This window comes from Dunckerocampus dactyliophorus, chromosome 2, assembly GCF_027744805.1.
Source record: "Dunckerocampus dactyliophorus isolate RoL2022-P2 chromosome 2, RoL_Ddac_1.1, whole genome shotgun sequence".
Taxonomy (NCBI): Eukaryota; Metazoa; Chordata; class Actinopteri; order Syngnathiformes; family Syngnathidae; genus Dunckerocampus; species Dunckerocampus dactyliophorus.
The window spans coordinates 11,374,727-11,395,504 of NC_072820.1; the positions used below are offsets into that span (position 1 = coordinate 11,374,727).

Genomic DNA, 20,778 nt, shown 5'->3' on the forward strand with positions numbered 1-20,778 from the left:
CACATACATCCGCACACACACACACACGCACACACACCACATAATGGTGCACGTCCATTCACGCAGCAGCAAGGGCAAATGTTGCTAACTGGAGTTTGACTGCAGTAAGCGCATATACATTCACTGCACAGCTCGAAGCTGGAGACGAGCACATGAGTATGCAGCGCACACACACACTCAGACACACACGATGAGCACAGAGTCAAACACATGCACGTACGCTCCAGCCACGTATAACCACAATGAAGATACAATCATGTATCACACAATAGGGCTATAATTTCAGTTTGTGCTGTGCATGCTAAAATACCTTATTATATAATTCTGTGAATACAGTCCAACAACTTTCTGTTTCTATGTCACTAGATGCTTTACCGTATATGTTAGTGCACCATGCACTGAGTAAGGTTGCTCATATCGCTGACATCTTGTTCTTTATGTGCAGGGATCACCAGCAGGGGTATATTTACAGTGTTTCTTTTTGGACACAATAGGTGCACAGCAGTTATCGAAAAGCCAAATTGCTTATACAGTAGACTGACACAAGAAAAGATGCATGGGTACACATTCATGCTCGAGTAGAACAGTATCATGCTCTGTCTTGCTCCACTCTGTTCCGCCTTATGGAAACCATAATTTAAAGAGAAAAGTTTGCATTTAGCAAAGCATTGGCTGGATGGGCAATAGCTGCAGTCAGACTGTAAATACACCTCGACTATAGCTGGGAGACAAAGGGCTCGAATGCTCCTTTATCTCCCGCTAAAAAATCGTCCAAACGTCTAGCTAAGCTGCCATAGCTAAAGCCTGCTTTTTGGCTGCGAGTCTCACTGAATTTGTGAGGAAACAAAAGCTGAAAAAATGGCAAGTTTCAAGACTAAGCCAGGCAGAACGTATAACTCCATTTATTTTGTGCATGAAGGTAAGAAGTCAAGTGCCTCCGCAGTGGCATTTGAGAAAAGGTTACTTGGTTATTGCTTGTTTTACTTGTGTGCGCCTGGAGATTGAAAAAAAGCATGAAATGGATTGTCATTTGCGCACTTTGAAATTTTGGGATGTTAATGAGAAGAAGGTGACATATTAGACAACCTGTGTGTGTGTTTTTTAAAATGCAGCAGCTGGGAGATCACTCACAACCAAATTGCCGTGCACGTAAAGGAATAATGAATAAGAGGAGCAGCTGCATGCAAAGAGATCACTTTTTTGAAGGGTGGTTCACACTCAAAAACACACCAATGTAATGATTTACCAAAAAAATGATATGATCAGTTTATTTACCTAGAAAACCTCATTTTATATGAATGTAATCAAATATTAAAACAGATAAATACATGTCTTAATTGTATTCATTTTGTCAGTGTTTTTTTTTCAATTATAACTTCATAATGTATAGAATGTTAGTGTAACATGCAGGGAAAAAAACATGTGACTCAACCTGCAAATGTACAGTATTAAACAAGGCAACAGCCAAGTCATTTTAACGTTCACATAGATGCATCAAAACAGTCTGCACCTCAGGGGAGAAATCAATGAGGACTGAAAGTCATAAAAGAGAGGATGCATGGCCCCTGTGAAGCGAGCGAGTCCCACATAGAAAACAACTGCAAGGCATGCTTATCTGACTAATCCTATGACTCAATCCGCAAAGGGAAGCATGGCTCAGGTGGTACAGAGACGTGGAGAAAAAAAACAGAACCCTTAATTGCACCCGAAGCATCAATAGTGTGTAAATGCACTGGTTAGTTATCGCATTGTGTGGATGGGTGAATGGTGCAACAGTTCAAGGCCATTAAGGTGCTAGTGCAGCCTATTACCATGTTCCACCCATCATGTGTATCTTTAGTATTGTGGACAACAGAGCCTCCTATATAAAGCTCCTCAGGCTGTATGGCAGCCATTATTATTCTCCTTTCATTTTGAAACATCTGCAAGAATTCCCCTTGAAAGGCTCCTGAAGGCATCATGCCTCATCACAGGGAATGTTTTGCATGGGATTATTTTGAATACCTGTCTCTGGATGATTGTGAGTATCTGACAAGCATGGAAAGTATACCAGCATGACTCCAGGCCCTCTTCCCTCTAAATTGTGAAGAATGAAGTCCTTGAGGTCCAGTCTCTGAGGACCACCAAACCATGTTGGAATAAGTCATGCAGTAAAATAAAGGGAATTGTGTCTAAACCAGATTTAGAGAAACTAATCCATGCCTTTGTCTCCAGCAGGCTGGACTACTGTAACGACCTTCTCACTAGGCTCTCTAAACGAGCTGTAAAAGAGCTGCAGTGCATCCAGAATGCTGCTGCTCGAGTCCTGACTAGAACCAGGAAATATGACGATATTAGTCCAGTACTCAGATCTCTGCACTGGCTTCCTGTCACTCAGAGAAAAGACTTTAAAACAGCTCTGCTTGTGTACAAGTCTTTTCCTGGTCTTGCACCATAGTACATCTCTGACATGTTAGAGCCACATAAACCATCTCGAGCTCTGAGATACTCAGGGAGTGGTCTCCTGTGGGTGCCCAGAGTCAGGACTAAACACAGTGAGGCTGTGTTTCAGTTTTCCATCCATCCACCATTTTCTATGCCGCTTATCCTCACTAGGGTCGCGGGGGTATGCTGGAGCCCATCCCAGCTGACTTTGGCTGACAGGCGGGGTACACCCTGGACTGGTCGCCAGCCAATGGCAGGGCACATACTGTATAGACAAACAACCATTCACACCCACATTCACACCTATGGACAATTTAGAGTCGCCAATTAACCTAACCTTTTTGGAATGAGGGAGGAAACCGGAGTACCCAGAGAAAACGCACGCACGGGGAGAACATGCAAACTCCACACAGAGATGCCCAACGGAGATTCACACCCAGGTCTTCCCGATCTCCTGACTGTGACTGTGACTGTGTGGCTAACATGTTAACCACTAACCCGCGTTTCAGTTTTATGCTGCCAAAATCTGGAACAGTCTTTCATATGATGTGAGACAATCCTCAACTTTGGCAATGTTCAAATTCAGGCCTAAAGCACTTCTATTCAGCTGTGCATTTGACAAATGAAAGTATTTTATCTGCACTCTTCATTTTTTTGTTTTATGGAATGATTTATGGAATTTTATGTAATGATTTTAGAAAGACTTTATGTGTTATGGAATTATTTTATATCCATGTCTCCATCTTCTTCCGTTTATCTGAGGTCGGGTAGCGGGGGCAGCAGCCTAAGCAGGGAAGCTCAGACTTCCCTCTCCCCGGCCACCTCGTGCAGCTCCTCCCGGTAGATCCAGAGGCGTTCCCAGTCCTGTTGAGAAACATAGTCTCTCCAACGTGTCCTGGGTCTTTCCCGAGGCCTCCTACCCGTCGGACGTGCCCAGGGAGGCGTCTGGGAGGCATCCTGGAGATGCCCAAGCCACCTCATTTGGCTCCTCTCAATGCGAAGGAGCAGCGGTTCTGCTACGAGTTTCTCTTGAATGACAGTGCTTCTCACCTTATCACTAAGGGAGAACCCAACCACCCTATAGAGAAAACTAATTTTGGTGTCTGGAACGGATGAATTCCATTTACTGTACATTACTTTTTATATTGCCTCGGTTTTCAGTCTTATTACCTTCGCTGAGCACAAGTGCTGAGGTTATGTTTTTGTCGGCATTTATCTGTGTGTTTGTCTGTTTGTGTGCAAAATACCTTGAAAAGATCTGAATGGATTTGGATAAAAATTTCAGGAATTGTCGGAAATGGGATATGGAAGAGCTGATTAAATTTTGTATTGTATTGTATTGTATTGTATTGTATTGTATTGTATGTACTTTATTTATCCCACAGCGGGGAAATTTACTTGTTACAGCAGCAAGACAAGTAAAGAGAACAGTGTAAAGAAAGCATAGTGTCTACAACATGGTTCAGGTGGTGCAGGTGTTGTAGAGCCTGACAGCGGTCGGGTTGGGGGATCACCGTCTGGATCCAGGAGTTTTGTCAAGGATTCTTTAACATAGCGAGATAGGACCATTTTCGGTAAGGGTATATGATATGGGTGCATATAACTCCACAAAAAATGGTCAGAGCACTTGGAAAAGAAATACAGGACAAGTTTCCAACAGGCTCTACAAAATATCAGAGACTGACCCAAAAAATTTAGGATTATTATTTTGTTGTGAATCACAATATGGGGAGAACTGTGACGCTTGGCGGAGGTTTGTGCTCTCCGAGTGCTTTTCTAGTTGTAATTTTGTTAAGAACTAAACTAAACTTAAACACTACCACCCATTCATTAAGTTTCAGGTAACTAATACTGTTGTATACTTGGTGAAACAACAAGATTATTTACCGGTACTTTGAATAAAACTCTATACAGTACTGTATACTGTATGCTTCTAATCAAAATAGCCACATACTGTAAGTAGGGCTGTGGATGGAAGGTATCTCCAGACACAAAACAAACACCCACAGCAAAGTAAGAGAAACTTCTCAAATGTCAGACAACACAATTCTCTGAGTGAAAAATCCACCCAGCCTTTGTGAACAATTCAATCCTGTCGTTGCTGGAAATAAGTAACTCTAGATTCAAGTGCATTCACCTTAAAACGCAGTGGCTGATTCAGTCTCAGTGTATCAAAGGCAAAGCGAGGCAATGTGTCACTTTACATGAGATGTTAGCTCGTCTCCTCCTCGGTTTCATCACAAAGACGATCACGTAACAGGCTCCTTATCAAGTCCGTCATACTAATCAGTTGTTGATTTAGTCTCCTCGTGGATAGCTGTATTATGCCGCAATCCAATCTATTTTTCAGTGCTTGAGATGCCCTGTTTGCAGCTTAGCATGTTTGATTAAATAGGGTCCTATGTGATCAATAGAGCTCATTAAGTGTCCCTATGGGCACCCGAAAGGCTCTCTTAGATTGCTTTTACTCGCAGACAGCTACGCTTTATTGCTTTGAATAGTTTCCATTTTGTTTGTGGAATACTTACTTCCACTTTGGAGGTTGTTTTGTCAGGTGTGGGACTGTTACGTGTCTTAGCTGGTGTGCAACTTCAGCTTTTTTAAGTATCAAACTGAATTTATTTGTGCTTCAAAGATGCTTAAATGACATTGTGAAATTGACAAATTGACAAAAAGGATTTAAGTTCTCAGACAGTCCCTATGTTTTAAAATGGGCAATACTTATTACTACTGTAGTGCAGGGGTGCTCACCTCAGCCTGCGAGCTACTTTTAAAAGACCAAGTCTCAAAGATCTACCTCCTACTATATATATATATATATATATATATATATATATATGTACTGAGTACCAGTAATACAGTATGTCAGTCAAAATAGCTACGTAGTGTTCATTAAAGGCAACATATTAAAAAGGTTTCAGCAATGGGCACATTTTCCAATGAATCATGAAATAATATTTTGAGAAACTGAAGTGCAGAAAACAAGCGTTTCTATAGTGGACTTCAGGATGCGCAGCAAAACCATCAAACAGTTCACTTTTTTAGCTTGTGTCGTCTGTTCACCACTTCATCTTTGCCGATAGTGAATCAGGAGGGGAGCTTAATGTCAGCTGACTGATGTCGTATGACATCTACAAAGTGACGTTTATGGGCACCCCTGCTCTAGTGAGACTTCAGCACAGTGAGAAACAGAAGTATTAAGTATAATTACCCCACAAGTGGCCCACTAGGTGTCAGTAATGTTACTGTAATGTTTGATGAGACACACAAGGACCAGACTTGATCACCGGAACAACAGGCTTTTAACTGAAACTTAACTCTGAACCCCCGACATCACTTCTTGTCCGCCCCTCACTAAGGTCTCCCTGAGTGGAACACACATGAGCACAAGTTCCACTGTACTGCATAGCTGTTTACTCATTAATTTCACAGCTGACAAATGTCTTTGCAGAGGCCCTGCTAATTTTTTAATTCCATTACTGCAGGCTTGACTTTATTATACATGCAGATTGGTTTCTTAATCCCATTCCGCTTGCTTGCCTTCCTATTATTATGGGCAAGGGTAAGGTCATCACTGCATGTTTGGGGTGAGTGGCTGCAAAAGTGCCTTCCAAATGGAGGCTGAGGCTGCACCTGTTGTTGCCCATGCTTGCTGCAGTGTTACTGGGTTTAGCACCTGCTCACAGGGCGCTGTATGGCTGTCTGTGTGTGAGCGTCAGTACTAACAGGGAGACCATTCACACAGCCGCCCTGACTGCTGTCTGCTGCCCCTTTTCCCCCCCAACACTCCTTCACTGGCCGCTATCATTTCTCTGCATCTCTCGCTTCCTTTTCCCTTCTTTCGTATGTGACAGATTGCAATCTGACATAATGAATCTCTCCAACAACCACTCTGCGGTGGTGCCCATTCGTTTACCCCTATTAATTTGGTCTCGAACCTTTTCTTTTCACCTGTCAACTCTGGACAGAAACATAAACCACAGCAGCGGAGGAATTGGTTTTAGCCTCAAGGATGAAGCCGCAAACAATAAATTTACCATACAGCTAAGTCATTTCAGTAGGAGCTATAGGACAAGAGTGAGAGCATGTCACTTACATAGAACTAATGGGTGTGCAGATTTTGGTTATAATTTACATGGCAACATACTGTATAAAGGATTTTTTTTTCCAATTTACATCATTGTATGTCGTGCGGTGTATTATTTTTCCTAAAAAGTTGAATGTGCATTATATTTTCAATAGATAGGCGACTTCATGTCATTTATTATCAATTAGCTTCATGGCCTCCAAATAATCAAATCTGACCTTTACTCTTGTTACCTGGGAGCAATAAGCAAACAATTAATAAAATACCATAAATACACCCTGCGGACCAACTGAGTATCCTTTTTTACAGCAATAACCCCCACTGTGATGACAGCCTGTGATCAGGGTGGTGATCTAAATGAGAATTTCAATCAAGCATTGTGCTAGAATATTTGCACTGCAGTGTTTTAATGCCTAGAGTACACAGAGCTATGCAACATGTGAAAGAACATTGCCATGCAGCAGTGTATGCGCATATAAATCAGTAAAAATAATAAAATAGGAACTTGCAGCAGACACAAAGAGCACTTAGACGATGCCAGCTGCATCTAGTGGTGACTCCAGATGGGCAAATAATGCAGCAATGGTGTCGCCCATATAAGCTACAGAATGTACCTGTTCATGCCATCCACAGTGCACATTTGCGCCTATCATTCGCTCCACTTGGCACACTCACCACACCAGATGGTCAGGTGGAGCAGGTGCCCGTCGCCCACTCGCCAGCTCTCTGCTCGCTACTCTTGCTTTCTGTGGAAAAAACGTGGATGGATAGCACGGCTCTTCGGAGCCCTTCTTAAAATGAAAAAAGCAGCTCCTCAGCCGCACCTCACCTGTCTCTTCCCTCTTCTGTTGTTGCGCCTCGCCGGAGCATCACCGTCTACCCAAATAAGCGACTCCAAAAACGCCGAGTTGAGTTATTTCAATCCTCCCCAGGAGAAAGAGTTCGCAATCAAATGAGGATTTTTTTTTTCGTTGCACGGAACACGTTTTTATTTCCAAAATCTTGCAGACTGCGCTGAGCCCTCTGCAAGGGGACCGAGCTGCAAACGGTTTGCACTTGCAAATGTCAGATAAATGCAATCTCCCTTTTTTAATTTACAGTGGCGAGGTGAAATGTCTAATGCAGAGCAGGCACATTGACAACAGGAGCCCATAATTTACACACAGTCCTGCAGTAGATCAATGATGAATGGAAGACCCCCCCTCACTCCTCTCTTTCTCTCTCTCTCTCTTTCTCTCTCTCTCCCTGTCTCTCTCTCTCTCCCTCTGTCTCTCTCTCTTACACATAAACACACACGCACATACACATATTCACTCATTCAAAATATCACAATTAAATATATAGATTAAATGTGTACATAGACCACACATTTGATAAATTATTTCAAATATTGTTGTAAAGTTAATACATGTTTGCATTTGATTAGATTGCTTTAATTTATCCTCACCTTGGTGTGTGATGTTATATTAGGGCATATATGTGATAGTGAATAGAGTCAACACTCAACCCTCAAAACTGCTTTAAACTTTGCATATACTATACTATTCTATACTATACTATACTATACTATACTATACTATACTATACTATACTATAATAGAAAATATAATATAATATAATGTAATATAATATAATATAATATAACGCGTTAATGCAAAATTGTTCACAGGCACGTGACAAATAAAGTTTTCAGACAGGACTGACATCACTTCCGGATATAATCCTATAGTGCTAGAGAAAAAAAAATCTCGTAGCCATAAATGTAATCTTGCTAGCTACCCAAAATCCGTCAGTTTACTTGAGTAAAACCATCCATGTCAAGACACAAAGGGGATTGTCGAAGTGTTGTGCTGCTTGCGTGTACAAATAGGAGCACACAAGCCTCTCGCACCACGTACCGTGCATTGGTAAGTAGCTAGCTCCAATGCTAATGTGTTAGCACTATAATGCTAACTGTCTGGTCTGGTTTTTTATTTGGACAGTTTGCTGGCATTAGCCCGTGCAGTTGTGTTCCGGTCCAGACGTCATACACATAATCAATGTGATTATGTGTACAGTGGGTCGCTCTGGATAGAGCGCTATATGACAGCAAATGCTAGCGTTAGAGGTTATCATCGTAGATGCTTAATTAGCATATCAGTCTCGGTTGTCGCCCCTTGAGCTAATGTGTCATTACTAGCCACATATGTCATCAATGATAAACACATCTTCTCTTCGAGACCACATCATAATAATGGGCGATTTTAGCGATTTCAACCTCCACATATCTAAAAGTACTCTACATTATATACATTAGTCTCTTGGGGTGTGATATTTAAGTGTTAGGATGATCAACAATATGTAGATTTTGCTAGCAGTTCGTTTTAATTTGCATTAGTGGAATGACATAACCTGTGTGCAGTGTTACTCTTTTTACACTGTCTGTGTGTATGGGCATTATGTTGACAGATGAACATTGCTTTAGTGTAAGCTGTGGAGCCTGTGTTAAAGCGAAAGCTCGTGTGTGTTTATGTTTAGGTACGTCAGGGCTCAGTGACTAGAGCGGAAGACCTCGGCACCATTGTGTGCCAGCAGTCCATTCCAAGACCCAGGGACTCCTGAATCCAGGTAAAGTCGTGATAAAAAGATAGAAGAATAAGAATAGAAGAGTATTTGCAGGGCGTCCGTCTCTTAACTGCTAACTTTGCATTGCGCTTGTGATTACGTTACGTGATGTTATTATGAATGTACCTATGAATGACCTATATAATGTAGAGGGTATTTAGGCATCCCCGTAGTTAATGTAAATTTGGATTCAAATTGATCCGCAATTCTAATTAGTCCATCTGTGTTTTTTGATTCTCTAGAAGATGAATGGTCTGTCCATACGAGAGCTATGCTGCCTGTTCTGCTGCCCTCCTTGCCCCAGCCGCATCGCAGCCAAATTAGCTTTCCTCCCTCCAGAGCCCACATACGCCCTTCTCCCTGACCCAGATCCTAGTGCTGGAGCTGGAACTGCATCTGGGTCCAGCTCTGGGGCTGCCCTCCCTTCTCTGGGAGCTCCAGGCCTACGTTCACGGCTGGGTGCTGGTAGTGGTGCTGACAGAGGTGGCGGCGGAGGTGGCGGAGGTGGAGGCACCAGTGGTGGAGGAGGTGGAAGTGCTGGGGCTGGATGTGAGAGCAGGTGGAAGCTGCATCTCACAGAAAGAGCAGAGTTTCAGTATTCTCAGAGAGAGCTGGATGTGACTGATGTGTTCCTGACCAGATCCAGCAGAGGGAACAGGGTTGGATGCATGTATATACGCTGTGCCCCTAATGCCAGGTGTGTACATTGCTTCAACAAAACACATAATACAATACACATTTGCTCCTGCTATGCAATTTTATCAACCTATATCCCATCATACATTGGTACCTCGTTGGTGGTTGTAGTTATTAATTCATTCCAGAAGGTCAGACGAAAATTGAAATGTACGAAAACCAAAGCAATTTTTCTCATAGGAAATTCTGAGAATCCAATTAAAATGTTCCAGACACCCAGAAATATTCAAGGGACTGTATGCAACATGCTCCAGATTACATTTTTAACCCCAAAAAATATAACAACAACACTGACTGCTAGCCTACAAAAAGTACAATTTATAGAGAACTATTACAGTTTTACATGCAGAAAACAATGCAAAATAGTTAGTAATGACAAATGAAATGGATAAATGAACGTTTAACATCACCTTTAGCTTACCTTACCTACCTACTGATCACTATTGCTTGTTGGCAGACGGGGAGGAGGGGAGAGAGAGGAGCATATCCACACAAACAACAGCAACATTAGCTTGCTTGATTTCTTCTATCTGTGCTAGGATGGAACTTATGCAGCAAATGGACTAAATTGTGTAACATTCTCATTTGAGTTTACCAAATGTCTTTTACAGGATATTGTAGTATTATGTAAAAGAAGTGTTGCATGCATGGTTCAAGATGGCTGACTAAACAAGCAATGCTGGGTGTATTGTCCATTCACATCTCTATTAATACCACAACATTCAACGTACCAAAGGGTAAAATACAACAGTTTGGTACACGCTATATTGTATGATAACCGAGACAGTGTAAGAACCAGGGCAAAATTATGGCAAAAACCTTTGTTGAAAACCGAGTTACCGGTATATGAATATCAGGGCTTTGGAAAACCAAGGTTTGACTGTATTTTGTGCCACCAATTGTCCATTCTGTGCTTTTGCCTGCTGTCTAAATTCTCTCCTTTTGCTTCTCAGGTTCACGGTGTTGTTTTCACATGGCAACGCAGTCGACCTTGGTCAGATGAGCAGCTTTTACATCGGCTTGGGAACACGCATCAACTGCAACATATTCTCTTACGATTACTCAGGCTATGGGGTTAGCACTGGCAAGCCATCAGAGAAAAACCTTTATGCTGACATTGATGCCGCCTGGCATGCCTTGCGCTCTAGGTGAGATTGTACCTTTCCATTCATGTGGACTCTATATTTAATGGCCAACATTGTCGACATTTTGTTTTTGCTAAATATATGCAGTAACATCCATTATGCATTAATGCTTGGATTGCTCAGTTTTCCTTGAATGTGTTGTCTAATAGTTATACTTTTTTTGGGAGTAACAGCCAACCAAATGCATACTAAATGCAGTGGAACCTGAAATAAAGCAGGTTGTTGAAAATGCTCCCATAGGAATGATCTGTTCCAGGGTCAAACTGTTACTAAAAATAACTGGTGTACAAGTTATTTTATAGTTAAGGACTTTCAATATTAGTGCAGACCTGCCAACATGTATGAATTTGTCGTGCTCAGCATGCAGTTTGACTCTTGAATATGCTTGTATTTCACTGCTCTCAATTTTGCTGACTTTTGTTGGTTTCAGTTTCGAGTTCAGCCTGTACAGTACTGATATAAATATATTATCAGTTTCTCAGTAGTATTTCAAATCGGGTGGGGCGGCAAAAACATTTTTGTCCCCCAGTGGGGGCTCGACATAATAATTGAGAACCACTGCTATACTATGTGATGCTGAATGCACCTGAATAGAAACAATCTGCACAGTGGAAATATGCACTTACACTCCAAACATCTGTTTTGCAAAGGTTTCAAACATGTCTTATCAGATGTTTAAAATCTTTCTTAGGTATGGCATCAGCCCTGAGAACATCATCCTGTATGGACAGAGCATTGGCACGGTGCCCACAGTGGACTTGGCGTCACGCTTTGAGTGTGCTGCTGTGGTTCTACACTCTCCTCTCACCTCTGGCATGAGAGTGGCCTTCCCCGACACCAAGAAGACCTATTGCTTTGATGCCTTCCCCAAGTAAGCCTTCTCCTTTTTCTTCCTTTCTTTTCTTTTTTTTTAAGATTAATGACTATTTCAGTCAGTAATCTGACTGGAATAGTTGGCTTGTTTAGAAAAATAAAATAAAACATGTTTGTTCCTTTTTAATTTCTTCTGTATCTGAAGTTACAAATCAGGATATAACTGAGAGTGTATGCCTAGTGCAACATTGGGTGGCCTGATTCAGCTTTTTCACACTATACCGATATTGTAGCCTTGAGTATCTGCCAATACCGATATCAGTCCAATCACTTGACTATTGCTACATTCCAGAAAACTGGGGAACCAGAAATTTTCGATCTCCGAAGCCTATCCCAGCTAAATTTTGTCTGATAGATGGGGTCACCATGGACTGGGCACATATAGACAAACAACCACTCACACTCACATTCACACCAGTGAACAATTTAGTCCCAAATGCATGTTTTTGGGCTGTGAAGCTGGAGTAACAGGAGAAAACCTAGACACATGCGGGAGAACATGCCACACAGAAGTTCCAGCGGAAATTCAAACCCGGATTGCCTAACTGAGGAAGACGTCCTAAATAACAATATAAACTAAATTTACCTGTACTGTATGTATTTATTATACTATATATTAGAGGTGTAGCGTAACGTATGGCATTTGCATTCTGATTTTTCAGTACAGAGCCTTCAGTTTGGTGGAGGCGTACCAAATTCACTGTACACAAAAGTGAAAGACAGGACATGTTTCTTGCGTCATGCATTTACTCAGTAATCATATATAAGCAGTCATGGAAGCGGGCGACAATCCAGACATCTTCTACGAGCTCAGGGAGTGTGCAATACCACTGCTGTGAAAGGCGAGGTGGTGAAGCGTGCAGAACACATCCACAAACGTGCAGCCTAAACTTTGACTAGAGAGAGTCTTGACTGGCGTTAATGCTAAGAAGACAGAGCCTAAAGACTCCTCCGTTATTTTCTAACACTTCGCCTTCCCGGTGGAATATGTAAACCAGGAGTGTCTAAAGTGGCGCTCGGGGTCGCGCCTTGTAGGGGCTTTCACTTGTATAGCGCTTTTTCCACCTCCAAGGCACTCAAAGTGCCTAATAATAACAACACATATATTTGTCTTTAAACATATGTATAACTTTTTTTTTTTTTTTCAAAAATATACGTATAAATATCAAAGGTTTCATTCATCTGTTATGCAGTTGTCAGTGGGAAAAGTTTAGAACGCCCTGACGTAAACGGACAAAAGCATCGAGCTGGCATTGTTCATCTACAAGCTGGAACTACTAATGCTGCACTTAATGCTTGCACAGCCAATAAGGAAGTTTACTAAAAATAAAATAATAATTCACGCTCTTCAAACTCTTACTGTTGCACTGGTTTGGTTTGGTTTAATTTTATTTGAACATGCATGCAGGTTACAATGGAATACATCTCATGAATCATTTCACAGTTCCACATGTCCAAAAGGAGCAGGAAGAAGCAAAGCTTATTTAATCCCACCTCCCACCCGTTCCACATCTTGTGCAGTACATATTATTCACTGACCTGCATTGTTTCACTTACCTAAAAAGTAACTTTGTAAATTATGATGTACTATATTTATTTTTAATTCAAGTATTTTATTTATTGGTTAACCAGTTTAATGGTTTGTATTTTGTGCCTTTACTGTACTGAAAATGAAGGGAACCGTGACCTTAATACCGAGCTACATACCGAATAGGGATGAGCGAGTACACCACTATCTGTATCTGTTCACCCATCTAAATTATCCGTATCCGTATCTGTACTCGGAGCGGGCGGGGCGTAAACCAGAAGTGGACGTGGTTTAACCTGAAATGGGCAGGGCTTAAATCGGTACATTATTTTAAGTCTGAAATTGACATGGATTGATGAGAAGTTGCTATATTTATTGTTTTTTATTAATCTATATGTGTACTGTGTATGTGTGTACGTCATTGGTAAGACTTTATTATTTAATTATTTTTTTTTAATGATCTGTGTGAAGTTGGTGATTCATGCAAACATCCATTGATGGCAAAGAGGGAAATAACCTGTCAGCCTCGTTCACTGTAGCTTTTTCAAAAGCAGCATGTCCAGTACTACAAGGAACATTTTCCAACTTAATATCACCAGCCAAATTATAAGCGTGCAGATGAAAAAAAACCCCGGCAGCGCCTGACGCACGAGCTGTCTTGTGAAATGCACCGCATACATTACAAAACAAGTTTAAGATTGCAACATGCATACTGCAACGTATTGAGAGGGGTGTAATATTTGACCAGGATTATGTATAAAATGTAGTATGATAGCCATACAGGCAGAATGTTTGATGCAGCTGTGCAGGTGTACCTAATGTTGTGGCCAGTCAATGCATGTGACTGTTACCACTGTCTGTGTACTGCCAACTGAAAATTAACAAAATTTGTATATTGTAGTTAGCACGCCTGTTTTATGGCGACTTCATGGAATAAGACAAAAATACATTTCAAGGAAAAAAGCGGTCATGCTACACCAAGTGAGTTGCATAAGTGACTGATGCAACACAAACCTGCACGGCGCCGTCTTGTCATTGAACCGCGTACAAGTTTACCAAGAAACTTTAGATACAAACCGAAATAGAGGCGAGCTGGGGAAAACCTAATAAAGCGGAGGTAACGCCACATGAGCCGTTTTCAACTTGCCAGTTGCACCGTGCACGTGAATGAGGGGCGGTCGCTCTGTGTCACTGGCCAATCACATAGCGCGAAGAGTGAATACATTATGAGGATTTTCTTTCATCACGATTACGGATAGATTCAAGATTCAAGAGTTTTATTGTCATATGCATGGTAAAACAGGCAGTTATACTATGCAATGAAATTCTTATTCTGTTCATTCTCCCAAGAAAAGAAAGAAAACACAAGAAAAAGAATAAGAACTTAACAAACATAAATACCAATAAATTAAGCAACAACAACAGAAGAGACATTAATACAGAAAAATAATACAAACAAACAAATAAATAAAAGTGCTATGAGTGAGTGTGTGTGTGTGTGTGTGTGTGTTGCGTGCGGCGTGTGTTAGTGCTTTGTTGAGCAGTCTGATGGCCTGTGGGTAAAAGCTGGATAATGACGAGATGTACTCGTTTCATGCTCGTATTCGGCAAAAATGCATTATCTGTAACGTTACGCCCCTACTAGATAACTTTTTTCTCATGGTTTTTTAAAAAATATGTTAACTTTGTTGATGAAAATCATACTGGTGGTTGAATATGGCCAATTATTAATTTTTTAAAAAATGCATATTTAAGCAAAAACATTTTTTTCCCCAAGCATAAAAGTGGCTAAATGAACTAAAATACAAATATTAGGCATGCAGAAGAAGCATTCAAAGACGTGATGTAGTATTCCACAGTAACGTTCGATGAGGCACAAGCATCAGACTTGATCACCGGAACAACAGGCTAATATTGCAGGTTTGAATTATCTCACAACAGGCCCAATAATAATAACAATCATAATAATAACTACTGGTGCAGCTGTAACTAAAACTCAACTCTGAACCCCAACGTCACTTCCTGTCCTCCACATGTCCAAAACACATTTATTGCAGACCTGCCAACATGTACACTGCGTGTAAGTGGAGTGACAAGCCCTCGGTGAATCAGAGCGCTCCCTTTTATACCTGCGTCCTGCAGCTGCTTCTCCTAGCAAGTGTTTGTAGTTCACTACAATTCAGTCAGTGCCTCAGATCGAACAGGAATGACCATCACCACTGCTCAGCATGTGCATCCCCTGTTGTCTCTTGTTGTACTCACAACACACTCAAACAACAACAGTCTTTTTGTCCAGCAATAACATTCACAGCGAGGTACATTCACGAACACCATAATTCAGAACATCAGTGTTACATCATCAACAAGTCATTATGTAGTACAATAACTGCCATGTTTCCCCGAATCCATTACAGAAAAAAGTTACGTGTTACATACCATATGTTCAGTGGAGAGATTGTCTTGCTTCGGCACTTCCAGGCTGCCTAATCACTCGTGCTGCACTGTGTACATTACCTTTTAAAATCAGCTCTAGCTTACATGCAGCCCAGGAACCATCGTGAATGTTTTTGTAATTGCTCTTGCGTGCGCACACGTGTGCACGCTGCACATGCGAAACCAGCTCCCCTAAGTCTATAACTTCATGAGATAATATCGCACATTTCTTACGACACAAAGCAAAAAGCTCAGTTGCTATAAAAGCAGTGGTGTCCAACAGGGGTATTTGTGGCATGTGGCTGTTTTTTTTTTCTTGGCCCACTGCACATTCCAAAAGGCACAATATAGGGGAAAAAAAATACAACTGTTACATTTCTTTTTACTAAAAAACATATACAGTCGTCCCTCATTTATCACGGTTAATTGTTTCCAGACCCAACCGCGATAAGTTAATTTTGGCAAAGTACGATTCAATTAATAATTGGAATGTTTTTGTCATGACAGCATAGATATCCTGTTTATGACCTTTCTTAATATGGTTTTTACCATCGTTAGAGCCCTCTAGATGTGAAATAACACCGCTATAGTCACCTTTACACTTTACACCAATATAGTGGACATAATAGAAAATAAGCCATCTTCGACATAAATAAGACTCACATATTAGCATTGACAGCGTACTTCCTGGTGGCTATAATCTCATCAATGTAACATTACTGACACCTAGAGACCAGTGTAGAATACTACTCTACTGCCGCTGTTTGTGGTTTAGGAGAGACTCATGATGCACTTCAACTGCTTTAACAACAAGCAGAGAACACATGCAGTGAACATTCACACAGGAGCTGCTGTCGGCCACCCTCTACACTGCTAAACAGCTGCTAGCACTCAGCAAACAATCAACAATGGCTAGATAAACAAGTCCTTTCCCGGGCCCTGCTTCTTAAAGGTTTACACAACAAGTCACAGATATGGTATTAGGCTTCATATCACATCCTTCGAATGCCTATATTTGTATTTTCGTTCATTTAGCCACTTTTTATGCTTGAAAATACTTAATTTAGGCCACAAATACATGCAATTTGCTTAAATATGCCTTTTTTTTAAACTAATAATAGACGATATTCAACTATGAAAATATTATATTCCTTTTCTAAATAAGAAATCCTACTTTGCGGAAATTCACTTCTTCTGGTCGGGTCTGGAACCAATTATCTGTGATAAACAAGGGATTGCTGTATGCATATATACAGCATATCCCCTCTCCACATAGTTATTCTATGAATTTGATGTTTTTTAACTTTCACAACTCCCCCCCCCCCCCCCCCCCCCCCCAAAAAAAAAAACAGTTTGTTGTCAGGACAACAAAACACACACACACAGGTAGTCTTTTCTCAAATAAAGCAAATAATATCTTCAAATAATAATATCTTCAGCAAATAATATCTTCAGCTAGTTTGTTTGAATGGCTCACTTCTGACGTCCCATCAGTATGCAGTGCAGAACATGTTCCATAAATGTGTTCCTTAGATGAGTCATGGCCAGAATTTGCAAAAGTCAAACTTAATTGTGTTTCCCTCCCACCCCCTCCAGCATAGAGAAGGTGTCAAAGATCCCGTCTCCCGTGCTGATCATCCATGGTACAGAGGACGAGGTCATCGACTTCTCCCATGGTCTTGCCCTGTTTGAGCGCTGTCCAAAGGCAGTGGAGCCCCTCTGGGTGGAGGGCGCTGGTCACAACGACATTGAGCTTTACAGTCAGTACCTTGAGAGGCTACGGCGCTTTATCAACCAGGACCTGGCTGCACAGCACGCCTGAGAATCGAACAACAGCCTCTCTGCGTGCGTGCGTGCGTGTGCGTGTGTGTGTGCGTGTGCGTGTGAGAGAGAGAGAGAGAGAGAAAGCAAGAAGTCAGTGTGTTTGCGACATGTGGCTGAGACATACAACTCAGAGGGATTTGTCGTATTTGGCACATCTGTGTGTCTTTTAAACAACACATGCTTAATGTTACTTTTTAAAAATGACTGCATTAAAATAACTGTCTTTAAAATTTGAGTGTGTTTTACAGTCATTAGGTGTATTTATCTGTAGTATAGTGTGTTTTTAATGTGGGGGAAGTTCAGTTGAAATTTGCACCTAAAAGCGACTACATTGAAAGTTCACTTGTTTATAAAAGTAACACTATATGTTTTGTCCAAAAAGACACACAGATGTCATTTTTGAATGAATGAATGGTTGTGGTCCTGGATGTAAAAGTCTTAATATCATGGACCTGTCTCTCTGCGAGTAAGGGAGTGAGGCAGCTTTCTGGAAAAAAATGAAGGACACCCTGTTGACTGAAAACAGTGAGGGAAAGCTTCTAGTGACTTCTGATTATTGATGTTTTATTTGTCTTATTTGTGTGTGTATGAAGAATACCTCCACAGTTTGACCAGTTCTTTATAGTGGACAACCACTGGTCAGACCACTTGGTTTACCTGTCAGTGGACATGCAACTGACTGATTGTCAGCTAGTAACTCTCACCCCTTGTAGTTCTAGGCGGGGAGGGCCGTGGCAGCATCCTCAGTCTGGAGCACCACTCCACCCCCTGACAAGATAAGCCGATCTCCTTCCTGTTTCTTGGCAGTGCCGTAGCGTTTGCCTTTTTACTGTTCAGACTTTGCAGCTGCTCCTTGCAGGGATTGGGTTGCTGTGCTGCTTTCAGCCCATGAGCAGGTTTGTTGAGGAGTGCTTGTGAGGTTTTCAACATGTAAACGGTAGTTTGGTAAAACGGGACATGTCAACATTGCAGTGTGCATATGTAGTAGAGCTTGGCCCTGTTGGAGCCTGTGAAGGTGAAGCTTGTATCATTTAGCACAGTGCAAAGCAGAGTAACACTTTGTTTTCCTACCTGAACATTCATCACAGCCCTCCTGTTCACATTTATGTCCTGATGGAATGAATCAGAACAGTTCTGTTGATGTGACGGGTCCATAGATGGTTTTCTGTGTGAACCACTGGTGTCTGGGATGAACAGATGGACTTTTTGTGTGTGTGTGTGTGTGTGTGTTTTTTTTTTTTTTTTTTTGTTTTATAGATGCTCTACCTGTGTAGACAAAGAAATATTGGGGCCACACTGAATAGAAAAAAAAAAAACATTACTAGAAAAAGTAGTCAAGTACAAGTAGAACGGGTTTTTAAAGTGTGGCATGTAACACGGACAATTTATTTGGCCTTGAAACATCACAAGGATCCCTGAAGAAGCTGGTGCCTCACACTTGGAAAACCCGTCAAGTAGAAATTGCAAGGGAATGTCAAAATTCACACACAAACCTGAGTGCAACACTCAGATTTGGTATGATCATGACAAATAATTTGTCAGATTAATTGTCTTCTAGTAATACTGCAACTCTTTTTCTCCCCATTTTACTATTTTATTATCTTTTTTTTTGTCTTTTTAGTGTGGCATCTAATTCTAGCCCCCGGGTGGCTGGCAGCTCACTGCCTGACCCAAGCCATGACCTTCTCACTTTGGTGTGGTGCAGGTTCCACCACACACGCACACACACACCTTTGCACATAAACACACACTCATACACGTACTGTATTATACAGTAAACCTAGACTTTTATGTGTGTATTAGATCGAGCATGAGAAAAAGCAGGTCTTAAGTTCCGCACTATTGTACAAAGAATCCAAAGTGTAACAAGGGTATAAGATGTAAAGTTTGTGTGTTGTCATTATTGTCGTACGTCTTCAGTAGGCCAGGCGGGTGTGGAGGTGACTGGCTTCCTGTTAGAAAGAACCCGTCGGACCAGTTTGTGCACCTGAGGTTGTTTTGGCGGCAGACATCACGTGAGCCCGTCGTTTTTCCGAGACGAGCACTCGGTGTGGTGAAAGGCGCAAGTGCTGTTCTGATGACTCACGCTTTCAAAACAGGGAATCTCATCGTACTTTGTGTCTGTGATGTTGAACTCATGGAGGTCTGTTACCACCTTCAAACCAGGGATCCGCCACATTTGTTCTAAAAAAACGTTTGTCAACCTTTTTCCTCAACATTAGAAGTCCGAGCCCTCATTTTTTTTTCCTGGACAAGTTTTCAGGGATGCACCTCGCATGGGTTTGGGGTGTCAGCTTAATCCTTTTATTGATGCGCCACTATGGTTGATGTTTATTGTTTCCCTGGACTTTTATTGAAGGGAGCGGGGGGGTTGAACAGTGAAAACTGTATGCATGTCTATTGTGTTTTGCAGAGCAAGTGATGGGGTGGGATGCTCTCTCTACTATGTATTCTATATGAGGGCAAAACTCAACCAGTGGCATTGGCTCTTTGAAGCGCTTTAAAAAGAAAAAACATGGACATTTGAATTTTTTTTTATTGCTGATACTAACTGATGTATAATGAGTTTTGTGATGGGGGTCAAGCGGGTAGGTGGGTGGGTGGGCTACTTGAACCATACTAGTGGACTGTTTATATGGTAACTGTACTTACCTATTTTATTCTTTGTATTATGATTTGTAATTTTATGTTGGTTTTTGAACTGAGACTATGATGTAATGGAATTAATACATGGGACTGAATCTTGACCTTTTTATGGATAACAAAAGTAATAAAAGATCACTTATGTACAAAAAGCGAAATGGTCAAATGGATTTGAATACATCATGTTGTGCAAATATGTCAACTGAACTAAGTAGTACTTACCATCTGTCATGGTGGGCTGATACAGACAGACCCAGTAGAGGCGTATTTTAGGTGGCACATTTTATAATTAATGAGTCATTTCATTAAAACCCTTCCTATGTACACTAAGAAATGCATGTAGATTATATTGATGGCTCACTCAGGAATGAAAATTCTTTTTAACCCCTTAAGCCTGTAAGGACTTGTAGCTCTTACATTGTGATATCGAGTTGTCATTTTCAGTTTATTACATCCCATGTGTTTCATGTGAGATCGCACACATTGGACTTGAAGTAACAAGGTTTAGGTTGAGGTTTTCT

General features: G+C 41.2%; 2 protein-coding genes across 4 annotated transcripts in view; one reads left to right on the forward strand and one right to left on the reverse strand.

Moving 5' to 3' along the window:
• Positions 1 to 7,679, reverse strand: part of sema6ba (sema domain, transmembrane domain (TM), and cytoplasmic domain, (semaphorin) 6Ba) — a 36,500-nt gene extending 28,821 nt beyond the window's left edge. The window contains exons 1-2 of one of the 3 annotated variants that reach the window (XM_054767783.1): positions 7,341 to 7,679; positions 7,187 to 7,257 (exon numbers count right to left, since the gene is read on the reverse strand). The gene's annotated coding sequence lies outside the window, so the exon portion shown is untranslated. The other 2 variants (XM_054767784.1, XM_054767782.1) reach the window with 2 other exon arrangements.
• Positions 7,680 to 8,216: 537 nt separating this feature from the next.
• Positions 8,217 to 20,422, forward strand: LOC129176821 (alpha/beta hydrolase domain-containing protein 17A-like). Its single transcript, XM_054767256.1, has 6 exons — positions 8,217 to 8,418; positions 9,029 to 9,118; positions 9,358 to 9,812; positions 10,765 to 10,959; positions 11,648 to 11,827; positions 17,387 to 20,422. The coding sequence occupies exons 3-6, from the start codon at positions 9,361 to 9,363 to the stop codon at positions 17,610 to 17,612; spliced, it is 1,053 nt and encodes a 350-aa protein (XP_054623231.1). The 5' UTR covers positions 8,217 to 8,418; positions 9,029 to 9,118; positions 9,358 to 9,360; the 3' UTR covers positions 17,613 to 20,422.
• The last annotated feature ends 356 nt before the right edge of the window (positions 20,423 to 20,778 follow it).